Here is a 16163-nt window from a genome sequence, read left to right on the forward strand (position 1 = left end):
ATAACAAAAAAGGACAAAGTAGTTTATAGATTTAATGAAGAGAAAAGGCCACGTGAATATTTTTTTTTCCTTCAGAAAATTGTATGAAGTAAATGTTGACATTAAGTCCAGTTTAACTTTGGAGTAATTCCTCTCCCAGAGCATGGAAACATCAACTCCACCCCGTTTTGTGTGTTTTTATTTCAGATAAAATATAGGCAGGACTTCAATAAGATGAAAGGTGCCGCACATTATCACTCGCTTCCAGCTCAAGACAACTTGGTTCTCAAACGGGCTCAGAGCGTAAACAAACTCGTGAGTGAGGTGAGTGTGGGGGAAGAGCCACACGCATGAGCATCACCTTTTTTATCTCCTACAGTCAATGAATGAAGTGACCCTATAATAAAAAGCTCTGGCTAAAAGTGTGACACCAGCCAGGTGTGGTAACTAATGCCTGTAATCCCAGCACTTTGGGAGGCAGAGGCAGGCAGATCACCTGAGGTCGGGAGTTCGAGATCAGCCTGACCAACATGGAGAAACCCCGTCTCTACTAAAAATACAAAATTAGCTCAAATTAGCTGGGCGTGGTGGTGCATGACTGTAATCCCAGCTACTAAGGAGGCTGAGGCAGGAGAATTGCTTGAACTTGGGAGGCGGAGGTCACAGTGAGCCGAGATAGTGCCATTGCACTCTAGCCTTGGCAACAAAAGTGAAACTCCATTTGAAAAAAAAATGGTGACACCACGTATTCTGCCCATTGGTTACCGGTTTCCAAGAACAGATACGTGGTAAAATGCAATTTACAAGACAGCCTAGAATCAAACCAATTACATCTTTCTCTGATGGGTCAGAAGTTACTGCCTAGATCCTCGCAGGGCTGTCAATATTCAAAAGTGCCAGGCAACGGGCTTCTAGTTGCCAGAAAGAATACTGGAGGATCCATCTTTTAAAACAAATCAAACATCTGAAAGAGTGTTTCAAACGTCAAACCCCTCTCATTCTCTTATTATTGAAGTCTGAGTTCCGAGAAGCCGTGTGTTCCGTGTGAATTTCCCTTACCTTACATGCTACGCTGGCTGCCAGAGGGGTGTGTTTGGTTTGGCTTACCCACAGCTTAAGACGTTTTTATTGTGAGGACTGTTTGGCAAGGAAATATCCCCTCTAGATCCTCATATCCTTCTCACGCCCTAGTGTGTCCTTCATGGCATTTTCCCTCATTTGCATTTCTTATCTGGACTCTTGAAGGCATTTGACTTGGCAGCCTCTGGCTACGGGAACAATTATGGCGATTCAAAGCACTCACGTAACAAGTTATCTGCAACGCACAAACAGATATGCAAATATCCAAAAATACTTTCCGTCTCTAACCTCTAAAAGCCAGTCCTTTACCCTAACCTGTTAGCTAACCCGTGGTCCTCTAACTTGGGGCTGCTCCGAGTCACCAGGAGTGATATTTTCCTAAGCCTCATCAGAAGCCTCAGATACTTTGAAGTGATAGATGGCTGCTGAGACTTTGGAATCTGCATTTTAAACAAATGTTCCAGATGATTCTCGTGCTCTAGACCAGAGGTCATCACACTACAGCCTCAGTGACAAATCCAGCCCACAGCCTGCTTTTTTAAATAAAGTTTTATTGGAACACAGTCACATGACATTTGTTTCTGATTATCTGTGACTGCTTTGGAGCTACAAGGACAGAGTTGAGTATAACAATTGACAAAGAATATGTGGCCTGCCAAACCTAAAATATTTACTGTCTGGTCATTTATAGAAAAAGTTTGCTGGCCTTTTGCTGTCACTCACAGAACACTAGATCTAGATAGGACCTCTTCCACCATTAGGCTCTCACTTTGTCATACGCCTGGAAAAGTAAAGTGTCTAATTCTGGGTGGTAGAGACACAACTGGATCCATACCACTGGGAGTGCACTTCTACCACCCAGGAATAACACCGTTAACATTTTGGCCTTTTTTTTTTTTTTTTGAGAGGGAGTTTCACTCTTGCTGCCCAGGCTGGAGTGCAATGGCGCGATCTCGGCTCACCGCAACCTCCGCCTCCCACGTCAAGCGATTCTTCTTCCTCAGTCTCTAGAGTAGCTGGAATTACAGGTGCCCACCACCATGCCCAGCTAACTTATTGTATTTTTAGTAGAGACAGGGTTTCACCATGCTGGCCAGGCTGATCTTGACCTCCCATTTTGGTATTTTTCTATATGAATATACTGTAATTGAACAGATGAATATAAAAATATATTTATGGTATTAGAATTAGACATACCCCCACCATATAGTTTTGTAAGATATGATAACAAACTGAGGGGTATTTCCTTTGGTAAAGAAGTTGCAAGGGAACCTTCCATTTCTTTACGTCCTTATGTTTAGTCAGTAAGACAAACCAGCCATCTATTGCAGGTAGTTGGCCTTCACTGCCTCATGCTAATTACCTGAGGTGACTTGGAGGCTATTTTATTAATGTAGCCTCACATCCTACATCCAGGCACCCAGGAGAGCTCAAATAGCCAACTGATTTTAAATTACAAGACGCTCTGCATCTGAGTGGTCTCATTTATTATACTCCTTGTAAAGTAACTTTCCTGGTTGAATTGCACTGAAGTATACCTATAAAGATGTGCATACATCATAAATGTATAGTGGGAAGGATTTCCTTAAGTGGGACACATCTGTGTGACTAGCAATCAGATCAAGAAACAGAACATGACCAGACATCCTCCTAAGACATTTCCATTATAGGAAATATGATTTATCCCCCTAATACATTTTCCCTCAAGAGTAACTACCTACCTGAGTTGTAAAACCAGTTTTGCCGTTTTCTGAGTTATGAAATCTTACAGTATTTGTTCTTGAAAGCGACTATATACTTTTAATTTTCTGAATGAAACCAATTATTTACTATTTATTATGATTTGTTTTTATCAAGGGAACTATGTCCTGCTAACTTAGCATATTCTATGCTTGATATGTTAAAATCTTGGGTTGAAAGTTTTCTAAAAATATCCTAGTCAAGTCCTGGGACTTTTTCAAGAGTGACTTTGGATTTGGTTCTATTGTGTGTCTGGTGTTTTGATTTCCAAGGTGGAGTATAAGAAGGATCTGGAAAGTAGTAGAGGTCACAGTATCAACTACTGTGAAACACCTCAATTCAGGAACGTGAGCAAGATCTCAAAATTTACCAGTGATGTGAGTTGTTAACACTAAGCTTTTGTTTGGGCACTTTTGGTGAGCTTAGTTTTTAGGTCTCCTAAGAGGGACAGTCTATGGGAATGGATCTATGTGTCTTGGAGAAGCATGGCCTTTTAGGCATAAATGCCTGGGTTTTGGTTAAGATTGCCTGCTGGGATTGGTCCTCATAGTGTTCAATTCTGTCACATCCCTGATCTTGACCCTGAGTGTTCTGGGCAGGACCTGTCCTCTCCGTCCCCTTGCTTCCTTGTGTGCAGCACAGTGCCCGGGTCCTAGTGATGAATGCTGGTGAGGGGGCCTGGCTGAGCATGTGACATCCCCTCTCAGTGTGACTTTGTGCTTCTGAGTTAATATCACCTCATTTCACCCTCAGAGTCACCTGGAGAGCCAGATGTTATTTCCCTGCCTTACAGATGAGCAGATATGTACTAGAGGGGCATTCGCAAATTTGGAGATTCTCAGAGCAGGTCTGAAGATGTATCTTCATGGACATCAAAGACCTGTACTAGATAGTATGTTTTACTTTTGCTTAGTTGCACGTAATAGTAGAATTTAAAATTGCAAGGGACTGTGTAAGGTGCAGTGAGGAATTTATTTTGTATAAATGTAGTGGTTTAAGAGCCAACATACCTGATTTCACGGTTATTAATAGTGAAGTGGCCAATTTTGGGCAGTTGTTTAAGCTCCCTGAGCCACTCTGCCCAACTCTAAAATGGGGATGATAATAGTTCCTTCCCCCTCATAGAGTACTTGTGAAGATTAACTCAGATAAGTAGAATCGTGTCTGATATATAGTCATAAGTAGTGTTCTGTTTAAATACTCGTAGTACCTAGAAATGCAATGGCCTCCCAGGTTAGGTGATTTTAATACCCCAAATTTCCTATTTATGACCTCTCGTCATCCTGTTTTGGTCTTCTTTTTATTTGATAAGTGGCATTTGGCACATGGCACATAACATTGTTATTTCACATGGTCACACTAGTGACCAATTTTTACATCACAGAATTTGGCAAAGCTCAAGTTTTGTCCTTCATATATTTAGAAATGGAGGTAATGGCATGCAGTGATTTGTACCAGCCTCAGCATGAGGCTTTGCATGTGACGCCCGCATAGTCAGCGCCTGACACCGTCTCATGGTAAATTTTCACATTGGAAAAATCTGGTAAATTTAAAGCTAAAAATGTAAAAATGAACACAGAAAGTCAAGTCTGTTTTGTGCTGTCTATGCTCATCAGATCCCATGTTTTCTTGTCTTCCTGTCTTACTCCAACTTCTTGTGGGTTGAAATTTACGTTATTAAAAAAAAAAGTTTGCCTTATTTTTTGTTCTGTGATACACTGGCTATTTAAATGGCTTATATTTAATCATTTATGCTTTGGATTTAAAGCATTAAGATGAGTAGTTTATCTTCAACTACTTGCGAAGGGAATACTTTGGTTGAAAACTTTGTGTTTCTATGTAGAATAAATATAAAGAAAACTACCAGAACCACATGAGAGGCCGTTATGAAGGAGTTGGTATGGACAGACGCACTCTGCATGCTATGAAAGTTGGCAGCCTGGCAAGCAACGTGAGTCCTTTTATGCAAGGGCCTGTAGGGATGGGGTGGGGCGGGGCATGAAGAATTCAGCCAATTCTTTTAAAATTTCCCTTAAAAAAAAAATCTATCTTCTATTTTAAAGACTGTGTAAAGACTAACCCAAAACAGCTTCTAAATGTTAGCGGATACAACCAAGGCTAGGTAAAATTCCTGAAAATTTTCAAAGGCTACAAAGTATTTATCTTAGATTTCTCTAATTTGAAGAGTACTTCAATCTATTATAATGAATCCAGTGTGGTTAACACTTTCAATTTCTGAGAGAGAAAGAGAAATGAATAATTATGATTCTTATTCCAAATTCCCCAGGGTTCCAAAGCTTTTGTGATTTATTTGGAGTTGGTTGGTTGGTAAGCTGGTTTGTTCCTTCATTCATTTTTTTGATCGTTGTATTCATTGAAAACCTGCTGTGGCCTGGCACTGGTCAAGGTAGTGGGATAACAGGGTAGATCAGGTCCTTGTTTTCCCCTGTAGCATATAATCTGTTAATCTCTCTTTGGCTTTGTCAATCCAGTTTATAGGTTTACAAATGCTAGGTTGTAAATCTTGGAGGTAAAAGACACTTAAAGGAAACTGATTTCGTTATTGAAACATACGAATGTTGGATTTTCTCTGCTTAAGAATGTCAATTTGATCTTTAGAAAAAAAAATTAAATACTCTAAAGACTCTTGACCTTTCCATCTATTTTCTCAGGATTAGCCAAGGAGCTCTTCCATTGTCTATCCATGTGCACATGCCTCTTTTCATATAAGTACCTTGCGCTAACCAATTGTGCCACTGAAGCACCGCAAAAGCTTCTTTTCAACAAAAATGACAAACAGCTTCATAATTAATAATAAATATAAAATAAATGTACTACAGATGGAAGTTAACTAATTTTGAATTAATTAAGAGGAGTTTAGATTAATTAAAGATAAAAGTATGAACTAACTTAATTTTCCTTGGAAGTGATGAAACTGAATTCATTTGTTTCTGGGTATTTAAAAAATATTTCTTATGGCATTCAAACAAAGCCAAAAGAAAGTAGAAGCTGATTTCTACATTCTTGTTCTTTTCTTCGTGTTTTAGGTTGCCTACAAAGCTGATTATAAACACGATATTGTCGACTACAACTACCCAGCCACTCTCACGCCTTCCTATCAAACAACGATGAAACTGGTGCCCTTGAAAGATGTGAGTTCCTTTCCAACAGCTCTTTCTGCTTCGTCACTTGTCACTTCCTTCCTGAGGAGTGATGTGTAGGCAGCAAGATGGAAAGAAACATGATACAACAGTTCATAGGAGGGTGAAGGGATTGAAGAAAGGGAAATCCTTTTCCATTTTCCACTAGGAAGTTCATTTATGCATGCTTGCACACTCTTAGATTTTCGGTGTGAACTAGGGACAACTCTAGTTTTGTCTTGAAAATAACCTGAGGTTCAGTTTTTCCTCTTAGAATTCAGTGAGCTTTGTCTGCTGGGCACATTTCAAATGCTTGTTCCTTAGCAAGGATGACTTTTTTCTTTCTTTGAAAAAAGGTTTGACACGTAGTATGTTAAGGACTGAAGGAAGTAAAATAAAATGTATATATATGAGTTGAGAGGAAGTGGTAATATTGACTCCATTTTTCCTCAGGAGCACATGGGAAAGTATATGTATCCCTTAATTATTACAGCAGTGATTTTATTTATGGTTTGGCTTGTTCCAAGCAAAATGTGTACAATTAATTAAATTTCTTGTTTTCTGATTACAAGAATTTTACTATATGTTTATTATAGAAAATTTAGAAAATACAGAAAAGTACAAAGAAAAAGATAAAAGTCACCTACTAACTTAAAAAGTACTTCAGGGGGCTTATAAGTAAGGTTGTATTGTGGTTGCCAGTGAAAGTTATCTCCAATCAATCAATCAATAATTGAACAAATAATTCAACGTGTATTTATGAATGTCAAGTGCTACTTTCCTTTACTTTCTTTTGGGATCAGTACAAGTTTAGAAGTTGATTGAGGTTTTGCTATTGGTAGATAAGTCTTTGAATCTCTCTCTCTCTCTTGCTCAGAGTTGGGGCAGTAGGATTCAGTTGGGTATCTCCAGTGTCCAACCCAGTGCCCAGACATCAAAGCGCAATCATTGGCAAATTATATTTATTGAATGAAAGGGACTTTTCTAATGTGTAATAAAACAGGAGGTAGGAAGCAGAGGAATTGATCAGGGGCCTAAACTTTGCTTCTCTTTTTCTCAGGAAGTTTGGTTGGATTGACTTGACTTACTCATTTTACAAAGTTAAACTTGACCGCTACTAAAGCTGCATTTATTTATCTATTTATTTATTTTTTGGCTGTATACATTACCTGGGAAACTTGCAGATCAAGGGCACCTTATTAAAATTTGAAGATGTGCTTTTGCAGTAGGATTCCAGATATCACGTCTAATAAGTAGCACAAAGAATGAAAGATGTACTCCCGTTATGACATGACCTGCTACTACATTTATCTAGATAAGACTCAGAGTCAAACCAGGCACCTGGAAGCCCACCCAGGAAAGTCTGATGCAAACTTAAACCAGACTGAATTAGAAATATTAATTGAGTTTAGAGGTGAGTTCTAAACTGGCAGCCCATGAAGCACATTCATGCTACTGAAGTGCTTTGTTTGGCTACACAGTGGGTTTGTTGTTGTTGTTGTTGTTTTAATTGAACCAACATGTGGAATTTCTGAGGTCAGACAAAAACTAACATGCTCACCTTTTCTTGAAAACTCTGAGACATTCTGCCCCAGATCCTGCAAGGCAGCAATTGGCTGGGACTGGATGGTGGCTGCTCGCTGTTGCTGTACCTCCTTTAGCTTACCTTCCTGGTTCTGATGTGAATTTGAGTTTATCACCCATAATGCAGGGATTTTAGTAATCAGGAAGTTTGGGGAATCCATTTACAAGAACAATTGTGGTCTCTCTGTCTGGTCATCTTAAAGGTGGTGAAATAGCCATGAAATTAAATAAGCAAGCATGGGTTCTTAATTTGAGAGCATTCCCTTTAGATAGGTTTTATAAACATTGATAGAATTAAAATGAGACTCTATCTTTAGCAAAGGAAAAAGAAACCCTTCAAAATGTAGATTGAAGCAATGGCCAAGCATTTGTGATGTTGCAAAGATGTGATTAATCATGGAGACTTTTAATTATGTCCCACAGAGTAAAGTAATTGTACTCAGTAACATACTTAATGCAGAATTATCAGGAAAGAATATGCCATTTAAAAACATAGTTTTTGTGACATTTTATCATGCATAATTCTGAATTCTAATAGACTCTATTATGAGATGATAATTTTGCCTTCTGAATTAATGCATTAGGAAGTCACCGTACTCTAATCTAATTAATAGTTGACATTGAAATGACTTTATATTTCCTGATTTTCTCTACACACCCCATGTCCAAAACTCAACATGCAAAAACTTTTCTCCTTGAATCATTAACTAAAGAGCACAAAATTATTATTATTATTCTTTTTTTTGAGATGGAGTTTCACTCTTGTTGCCCAAGCTGGAGTGCAATGGTGCAATCTCAGCTCACAGGAACCTCTGCCTCCCAGGTTCAAACAATTCTCCTGCCTCAGCCTCCTGAATAGCTGGAATTATAGGCATGTGCCACCACGCTTGGTTAATTTTGTATTTTTAGTAGAGATGAGGTTTCTTCATGTTGGTTAGGCTGGTCTCAAACTCCTGACCTCAGGTGATCTGCCCGCCTTGGCCTCCCAAAGTGCTGGGATTACAGGTGTGAGCCACCGCGCCAAGCCTAGTGATGTTTTTTAATCTTCAAATCCAACAAAACTCTCCATGGCCCATTGTCAGGAGCACTTCTTTATTTCTAGGTCCTGTTCTAGAAGTTCACTTGTAAGTCATTTGTTGTTTCTGGAATGCATTTCCCTGTCTAAATAATGCTAACTCTGGCTAACAGGAACCCCTTGCCCATCTGTAAAATAAAAGTAATAGCTCTAAGCACACTAGTTTTGGCAAACCAGGTTTACAGCATATAGGTATAGCGCCACCTTGTGACACAGACTCCTGGGATTTGAATCATAGCTCTGATACTTACTGCCTAGATGACCTGGAGCAAGCCACTTTCGGTCTCTGTGCCTCAGTTTCCACACTGTAAGGTAGGGATAATAATAATGCCTAACCATAGGGTGGTGGGAAGGATTAAATGAGTTAACATGTATGATGTACCTGGAATGGTGCTGCATGCATAGTAAGTATCATGTGTTAGTTATAATTATGATGAGCTAGTTGAAATGAGTACAAGACCCAGGGAAGACACGGAGTATACAAGTTAGTAGCCAGTGGTCCCAAAGTGGCTATTAGACCTATTTCTCTTGGGTCACTGGATTTTTTTTGTTTTGTTTTGTTTTGTTTTGTTTTTGAGATGAAGTCTTGCTCTATTGCCCAGGCTGCAGTGCAGTGGTGTGATCTCAGCTCACTGCGACCTCTGCCTCCCAGGTTCAAGGGATTCTCCTGCCTCAGCCTCCCAAGTAGCTGGGGTTACAGGCACAATCACCACGCCCAGCTAATTTTTATATTTTTAGTAGAGACAGAATTTCACCATGTTGGTGAGGCTGGTCTTGAACTCCCTATCTCGTAATCCTCCCGCCTCAGCCTCCCAAAGTGCTGGGATTACAGGCATGAGCCACTGCCCCTGGCCCGGGTCACTGGATTTAAAAAAATATTGAACTATTTGTTAGCTTTTAAAAATTGCAAGATTTTGCATCACAATATGGATTTCTGGTTTCTTTGGAATAACTGGAAAATCTAGCTTCTGTGTGTCCTATTGGTTGCATGACAACCATCTTCTAGAGCTGGGCAGCAGCTGCCTCCCTCAGCCATAGTCCTCTCGACTCCTTACTTCTGCAACAGTAAGGCCAAGCATTGGGCTTGTACCCAGCTAGTGGTCTATCTGGCTCCTAGAGACATTTGTGACTTTTGGGCTGCAAAGACTCCCTGAGGTGGGCTGTCATCTCAGGGAAGTGGCCATAGGAGGTAGCAGCAGACAGGAGGAAGACAGAAAAGCAAAGACATCAGCCTATAGTCTAGACAGACAGGAGTTGATAGAACAGTACAAGAGTGGCCAAGGTGTGGGCCCCTGGGGAGGGCAGAGCCAGCTGCCAGAGGAAGCTGGCCAAGGCCATAGGTGAGGTACAGGCAGAGATATCAGTAGATAGTGGTGATGCAGAAAAGGGGTGCTGTTCTCAGGCAAAACCCAGGTCTGAAGAATTTGCCACACTGTGTGGGATTCTGGGAGGGGCCTTTGGCCTTGGGCAAGAAAAGAGAGACATGAAGGCTGCGAATGAGGTGTTCAATGGTGATCCTGTCACTTTGAGCCAAGCCAGGGGAGCTCAGCTGGCAAGCAGGCCCAATCTGGAGCCCGTGGGCACACAGATTCAGATGTCCAGAGGCACTGGGTGAGTTTGTGATCCTGGGAGTGAGGACCCATCTGAGATATCTGTGTGGGCAGGGAATGTCTGAGTTTGCTCACTCTGCAGAGTAGGAACCCCACAACAGTTTGTTGAAAAAGTAAATGGATGGGCAAGTGGATGAATGAAAGGAACCATGTGAGCCTAAGGGAAGGAGAGCAGGGTTAGGGATGAGTTTACTTCTTCCTCTTTTACCTGGATTTCAGATAACCTTGATTAAATTCTAAAAGAAGGCCAGGTGTGGTGGCTCATGCCTATAATCCCAGCACTTTGGGAGGCTGAGGCGAGAGGATCCCTTGAGGCCAAGAGTTCCAGACCAGCCTGGCCAACATGGGGGAACCCTGTCTCTAATAAAAATGCAAAAATTAGCCAGGCATAGTAGCACATACCTGTAGTCCCAGCTACCAGGGAGGCTGAGGCACGAGAATCTCCTGAACCCAGGAGGAGGAGGTTGCAGTGAGCCGAGATTGTGCCACTGCACTCCCACCTAGGTGACATAGTGAGACTCTGTCTCAAAATAATAAATAAATAAAAATAAATTGTGAAAGAGGTTATTTGCTACCCACAACCTCTCCCTCTTTTCTGTATCCTAGCTCTACTTCTACCTGCATAGGTTTCTGGGGCTCTCACTCAGCTCACCTTAGCCCCTCACCGCTTATCGCCTACTATCTAGCCTCAAACCTGTTCCTTTACTTCCCTGCCCAAGCTCCCATTCACTCTGCAGTGGATCTTGGTCAGGTGTGTTTGGAGAAAAATAAGATGATTGGATGCATATATTCCTGTGGGCAAATGGCTAATAATTCTTAATACTTGAAAGGGCAATTTGTATTTTCAAAGGGGAAAATTCACTAGTCCTTGATGTCTTGAGGTGGGAACCAGGCAGTCAATTCATCCAACTGCACTGGGGATTCTGACTCCTCCTCTTTTGAACCTACATCTTCTATGAAAGTGCTAAGCTCAGGGCAATTTCCTTGGGAACTCTGGCAAGGTGGAGGTGAGGGCCAGGCAGGGGCTGGTGTACAGGGTGGGGACATGTTAGGGCCACCTACAAGGAGTCACTGATACTCCATTGCCTCCCACTTAAAGATGCATGTATAACTTGGTTGGACTTTTTGTTCCTCTTTCATTTTACTTTTTTTTTTTCTTTTGACACTTCTTTCTTGGTGAAGTATAAGATGTATACAGAAAAGTATACTATGTGTAGATATATGGCTGGAATTATTTATAAAATGACCTCAGGCATCTATTTTCATTGGGAATGAGCCCCAGGCACAGAATTATTGGGACATAGGATATGTGTGTGCCCAGATGCCATACTGTTTTCCAAAGTGGTTGTACCAATCTGCACTTCTACTAGCACTGTTGTGAGAGTTTTCATAAGTCCTCATCCTTAGCCAGCACTTTGTATTATCAGCAGTTTTAATTTGGCTCTTCAGGTGGTGTGGAGGGGTATCTTGTGGTTTTGGTATGCCTTTCTCTCATTAATAGTGTGGCTGAGCATCTTTCTCTATGTTCACCGGCCACTTAGTTCACCTCTTTTATGAGTTGCCTGTTAGGTGTCTCACTCTCCAAGGTACTGTTTTTCTATCAGTGGGCTTGGAGTGTCTGTCAGTATCCAGTTGGAATATCTGACTCTTTTTCAACATAGTCATTTGAGAATTGCACTTTATTGGGCTTGGGAGAGGGAGCTAAGCAAATCTTCGAGAAAAGAGCAGGTGACATCTTTTTGTGCTGGTTTTTACCTAGGCCAATTATAGGCAGAGCATCGACAAGTTGAAGTACAGCTCAGTGACTGACACGCCACAGATTGTTCAAGCCAAAATCAATGCCCAGCAGCTGAGTCATGTAAGTAACCGTCCCCTGCCCAGCTGGGCGTGGGGGTCTTGGAATTGCTGCTTTGAGGCCTCTGGACATCTGACCTCCAAGGATTTGACTTTCATGAATGGTGACACATGTCTTATTACAGCCAGAAAATGACCCCACTTCTTTTAAACTTTTTATTATGGAAAATTTTGAATGCATGCAAAAGTAGAGAGCATAGCATAATGAATCCCCATGTACCTGTCACCCATCTTCAACAGCAATCGATTCATGGCCACCCTGCTTCATCTATATACCTGTCCAATTCTCCTCTTCCACATTATTTTGAAGCCCATTTCAAGTATTGTATAATGTAATCTGTAAATATTTCAGTATGAATCTCTAAAAGGTAAAAAAGAAAAAACGTATTTATATAATTTTAACATATCACATCAAAAATCTAACAATAATTCTTAGTATCACCAATCATCTAAAGTTTAAGTTTAATTTCTGGTCAAGACTGCTTCTCAGATGATGCCGTATTCATCCAACAGGAGTCACATGTCTGGTTGGCTCTCTTTTGTGTGTGTGATTTAAGATGGCTTTTTGTCATTGCGGGCAGGCATTTGATAATTACCCGGCATATAACAAGATATTCAGCACTGCAGCAAATGTTTTTTTAAAAAGTTCAATATTCTCAAGTGCGTGTAAGGGGAGTTGGTGAAGCAGTCATAGGGAACTCTTTTGCAAACTCACAACTTCGAGTGCGTCTTTGAGTTTCTTTACTTTTCATTTTGACACCTTCAGTTCATTAATTTAAAACATTCACAAAAAGTACAGGCTGCCTGGTAAAATGGCTTTTCTGGAAACTCCTTCTCAGCTATGGGTCTAAGGGGGAAAGAGCTATGGGTCCCTAAGGTTCTCTTTCTGCCCATATAAAAGCCCTACAGATTTATTTTAAATCCAACAGGTGAATTACCGTGCTGACTATGAGAAAAATAAGTTGAATTACACATTGCCCCAGGATGTTCCTCAGCTGGTGAAGGCCAAAACCAATGCCAAACTCTTCAGTGAGGTAAGACAGCAATGTGGGGAGAAGGTGGAGGGGTTATGGAGCGATGTGAAAAACGAAGATACTGGGATGGTCCAGCAAGTGGGAAGTGTCTATCCCTGAGAAAGGCTCTTCAGAGGCATCCATCAAATTGTAACTTTGAATTTTGCTGTGTCATGGCATGTGGTAGTTTACTAGTGATAAATTGGTCATAGCCATTTAGTCCCATTATATGAGCATGTGTACAATCTATGTGTGAACACACACACCCCCCTACATCCTCATCCTCATCACCCTGGTGAATTGGTGATTTGCTGTGTGGAAGAATTTTAAGTTTTTTTTTTTGAGACGGAGTCTCGCTCTGTCACCCAGGCTGGAGGGCAGTGGCGCGATCTCGGCTCACTGCAAGCTTCACCTCCCAGGTTCACGCCATTCTCTTGCCTCAGCCTCCCAAGTAGCTGGGACTACAGGCGCCCGCCACCACTCCTGGCTAATTTTTTGTATTTTTAGTAGAGACGGGGTTTCACTGTGTCAGCCAATATGGAATTTTAGGTTTTAAGAAGATCAATCTGCATCATCAGATTCTCCCTGGAGTCACAAGTAGGCTATGATTTGGCTTCTCATTCTAGATGGAGTTTTGGGGGCAGGAGAAGAAAATAAAAGCAACTAACATTGTTTAAGTGCCTGTTCTACCCTGGGGCAGGCACTGTATATGTGGAATTATCATAAGTCCCAGCAGGTATTGTAGGGGCACAGTTAGTGGCATGGGCTTTGGTGTCGGAGAGACCTAGGTTCAGATGTTGGCACTGCCATTTTTTAAATTTATGTAACCATAGGTGAGCTCTTTAATCTCACTGAGCCTCACAGGCCTAATGTGAAGATTTGCGGTTAATGAGTAGAAATCATTTAGGAAAAGGCCAATAAACAGTAGTTATTATTGCCAGGGCAGTGTCAACACCCCCCATTTATGTTACACTTCACCACTTTAAGATCTCTTTACATATACTCTATCCAATTTATTCTCACAGCAATCCTGAGAAAGAGACTGTGATACGCTCTTTGCAAATAGGAGACTGAGGCCCCAAGAGGTCATTGGCCAAGGTCACATGATCAGAAAACAACAGAGCAAGGAGCAATACATGGGTCTTTTCTTTGTCCTGTTCCATTATCACTGGCTTGCACAGCTCTACAACGAAGGAATCAATTAACTGTGTTAATAATTACCGTTATCATTTTGATAACAACAGCCGAGACTCTGGTCTGTAAATAGAGGAAAAAACCAACTTTGCTTTAAAAAAATATCTTTGACGTTTGGCAGGAATATGGGTAGCAACTCCTATTCACTTGTGGTTTTGTTTGTCAGGTTAAGTATAGAGAAGGCTGGGAGAAGACAAAGGGGAAAGGATTTGAGATGAAGCTGGATGCCATGTCTCTGCTGGCCGCCAAAGCCTCTGGGGAGCTTGCTAGCAATGTAGGTTTCCTCTCATTAATTCAAGAATGCATAAGAAATGGTTCCAATAAAATGTCAGTGGTCCTGCCAAAAAAAATAATGACTCTTAACATTGTAAACATCGCAATACTTTAATCTTTTTCTGGATTTGTGAAAGATTGGGAGGTGTTTTTTCAGAATTGTTCCCCTTGCACTTGTTAAAACCAGAGCCCCATAGATGGCAAAGCTTCTCTCTCACTCACAGTAGACCTTCTTCTTTCTCTCAAGATTAAATATAAAGAAGAATATGAAAAGACAAAAGGCAAAGCCACGGGTACAGCCGACTCTAGGCTTCTACACTCCCTGCAGATTGCTAAGATGAGCAGTGAGGTAAACTCTTTTTCTAATCCCCAACCCCTCACTTACAGTTGTGTTATTTTAAAAGTTTTTCTTGGGCCTCCTTCACCTGGGACTGTTACCTTTTTATTGACTTCTACCTGCAACTCTTTTCTTTCCTGGCTTATGTAAGAAGATTGTTTGGTTTATTTATTTTGCCAAAGCATACTGTTTTCTTTAAATGATTGAGGAGGGTGGCCCTAAGGGTGACAGCATCTGCTGATCAAGGTACAAAGGTGTTCAGTTGCATTTATTCATGTCACAAATGTTTGCCAAGTGACTACTATGGGCAAGACACTGTGTGAGACCCTGGGGCTATAAGAATGAGCAGCACATAATAAGTTTCTCCCTAATGGAGCAAAGCATCCTGCTTGTTGTGGCCCTGTCCTGGTCCTGTGGTTACAACATATATGGTATTCAAATATTTAGCAAGCCAGGGACTCCCAGGCTGCAGTCAATCAGAATGAAGATGCTTGTAAACAACTGTAATGGCTGGAAAGGAACCTTGGTAAATGTCACTTACCAAAAGGCTTTGGGGAAGGAGAATTCTGCCAGAAGAGACAGACCTGGTTTCTAATCAAGTCTTCCCTGCTGATGCTGAATAGGGAAAAAGACACAAAAGATTGCCTGCTCCAAGCTGTGAGGCCAGCTTACACTTCTGTGATGGTACAATTGCATGTAATTATCCAATGAGTCATTAAAGAGCCACAGCTTGAATAGAAGAGAGTTGGCATCTGGGTTGCCATTTTGGACGTGTCTACAGAACAAGCCAAATGAAGTGCATAGTCATGAAGCATAAAGAGGCATTGAGAATTTGGCTTCAGTTTAGACAGAATACATTGATGTTTCATATGTGCAGTTGGAGCAACTGGGGGTCAAAAAGGTTATATCTTTCCCAAAGCCATATGGTAGTCAGCAGTAGTGGTAGAGGGGTAGTGAATTAGACCCTAGAACTCTTATTACGTGGCACCACACTCCTCCTACTATAGCACACTGTCTTTCCCCATCATCACCACCATCACCACCACTATCTCCATCACCTTCACCATCACCATTGTCATCGTCACAATGATCAATCACCATCATTGCTGCCATCATCACCATCATCACTACCATCACCACCACCGCTATCACCACCATCATCGTCACCACCAAACCACCGTTGTTATTGGCATGCTGACATTTATCAAGTGTTTGCTATGTGACAGTCCCTGTACTAAGCATCTTTCAGCTATTATTCATTTACTTATCACAACAGTCTCCCAG

General features: G+C 41.2%; 1 protein-coding gene across 3 annotated transcripts in view; it reads left to right on the forward strand.

Moving 5' to 3' along the window:
- NRAP (nebulin-related anchoring protein) overlaps positions 1-16163 on the forward strand; it is a 78295-nt gene that overhangs the window by 18136 nt on the left and 43996 nt on the right. For 2 of the 3 annotated variants that reach the window (XM_011967515.1, XM_011967514.1), the window contains exons 11-18: positions 187-303; positions 3072-3176; positions 4643-4750; positions 5847-5951; positions 11968-12066; positions 12992-13096; positions 14436-14543; positions 14790-14891. In XM_011967515.1, the coding sequence (XP_011822905.1) occupies positions 187-303; positions 3072-3176; positions 4643-4750; positions 5847-5951; positions 11968-12066; positions 12992-13096; positions 14436-14543; positions 14790-14891 (849 nt within the window). The remainder of the gene's footprint in view (positions 1-186; positions 304-3071; positions 3177-4642; positions 4751-5846; positions 5952-11967; positions 12067-12991; positions 13097-14435; positions 14544-14789; positions 14892-16163) is intronic. The other variant, XM_011967517.1, reaches the window with a different exon arrangement.

Source organism: Mandrillus leucophaeus, unplaced genomic scaffold (assembly GCF_000951045.1).
Source record: "Mandrillus leucophaeus isolate KB7577 unplaced genomic scaffold, Mleu.le_1.0 Scaffold80, whole genome shotgun sequence".
Lineage (NCBI taxonomy): Eukaryota > Metazoa > Chordata > Mammalia > Primates > Cercopithecidae > Mandrillus > Mandrillus leucophaeus.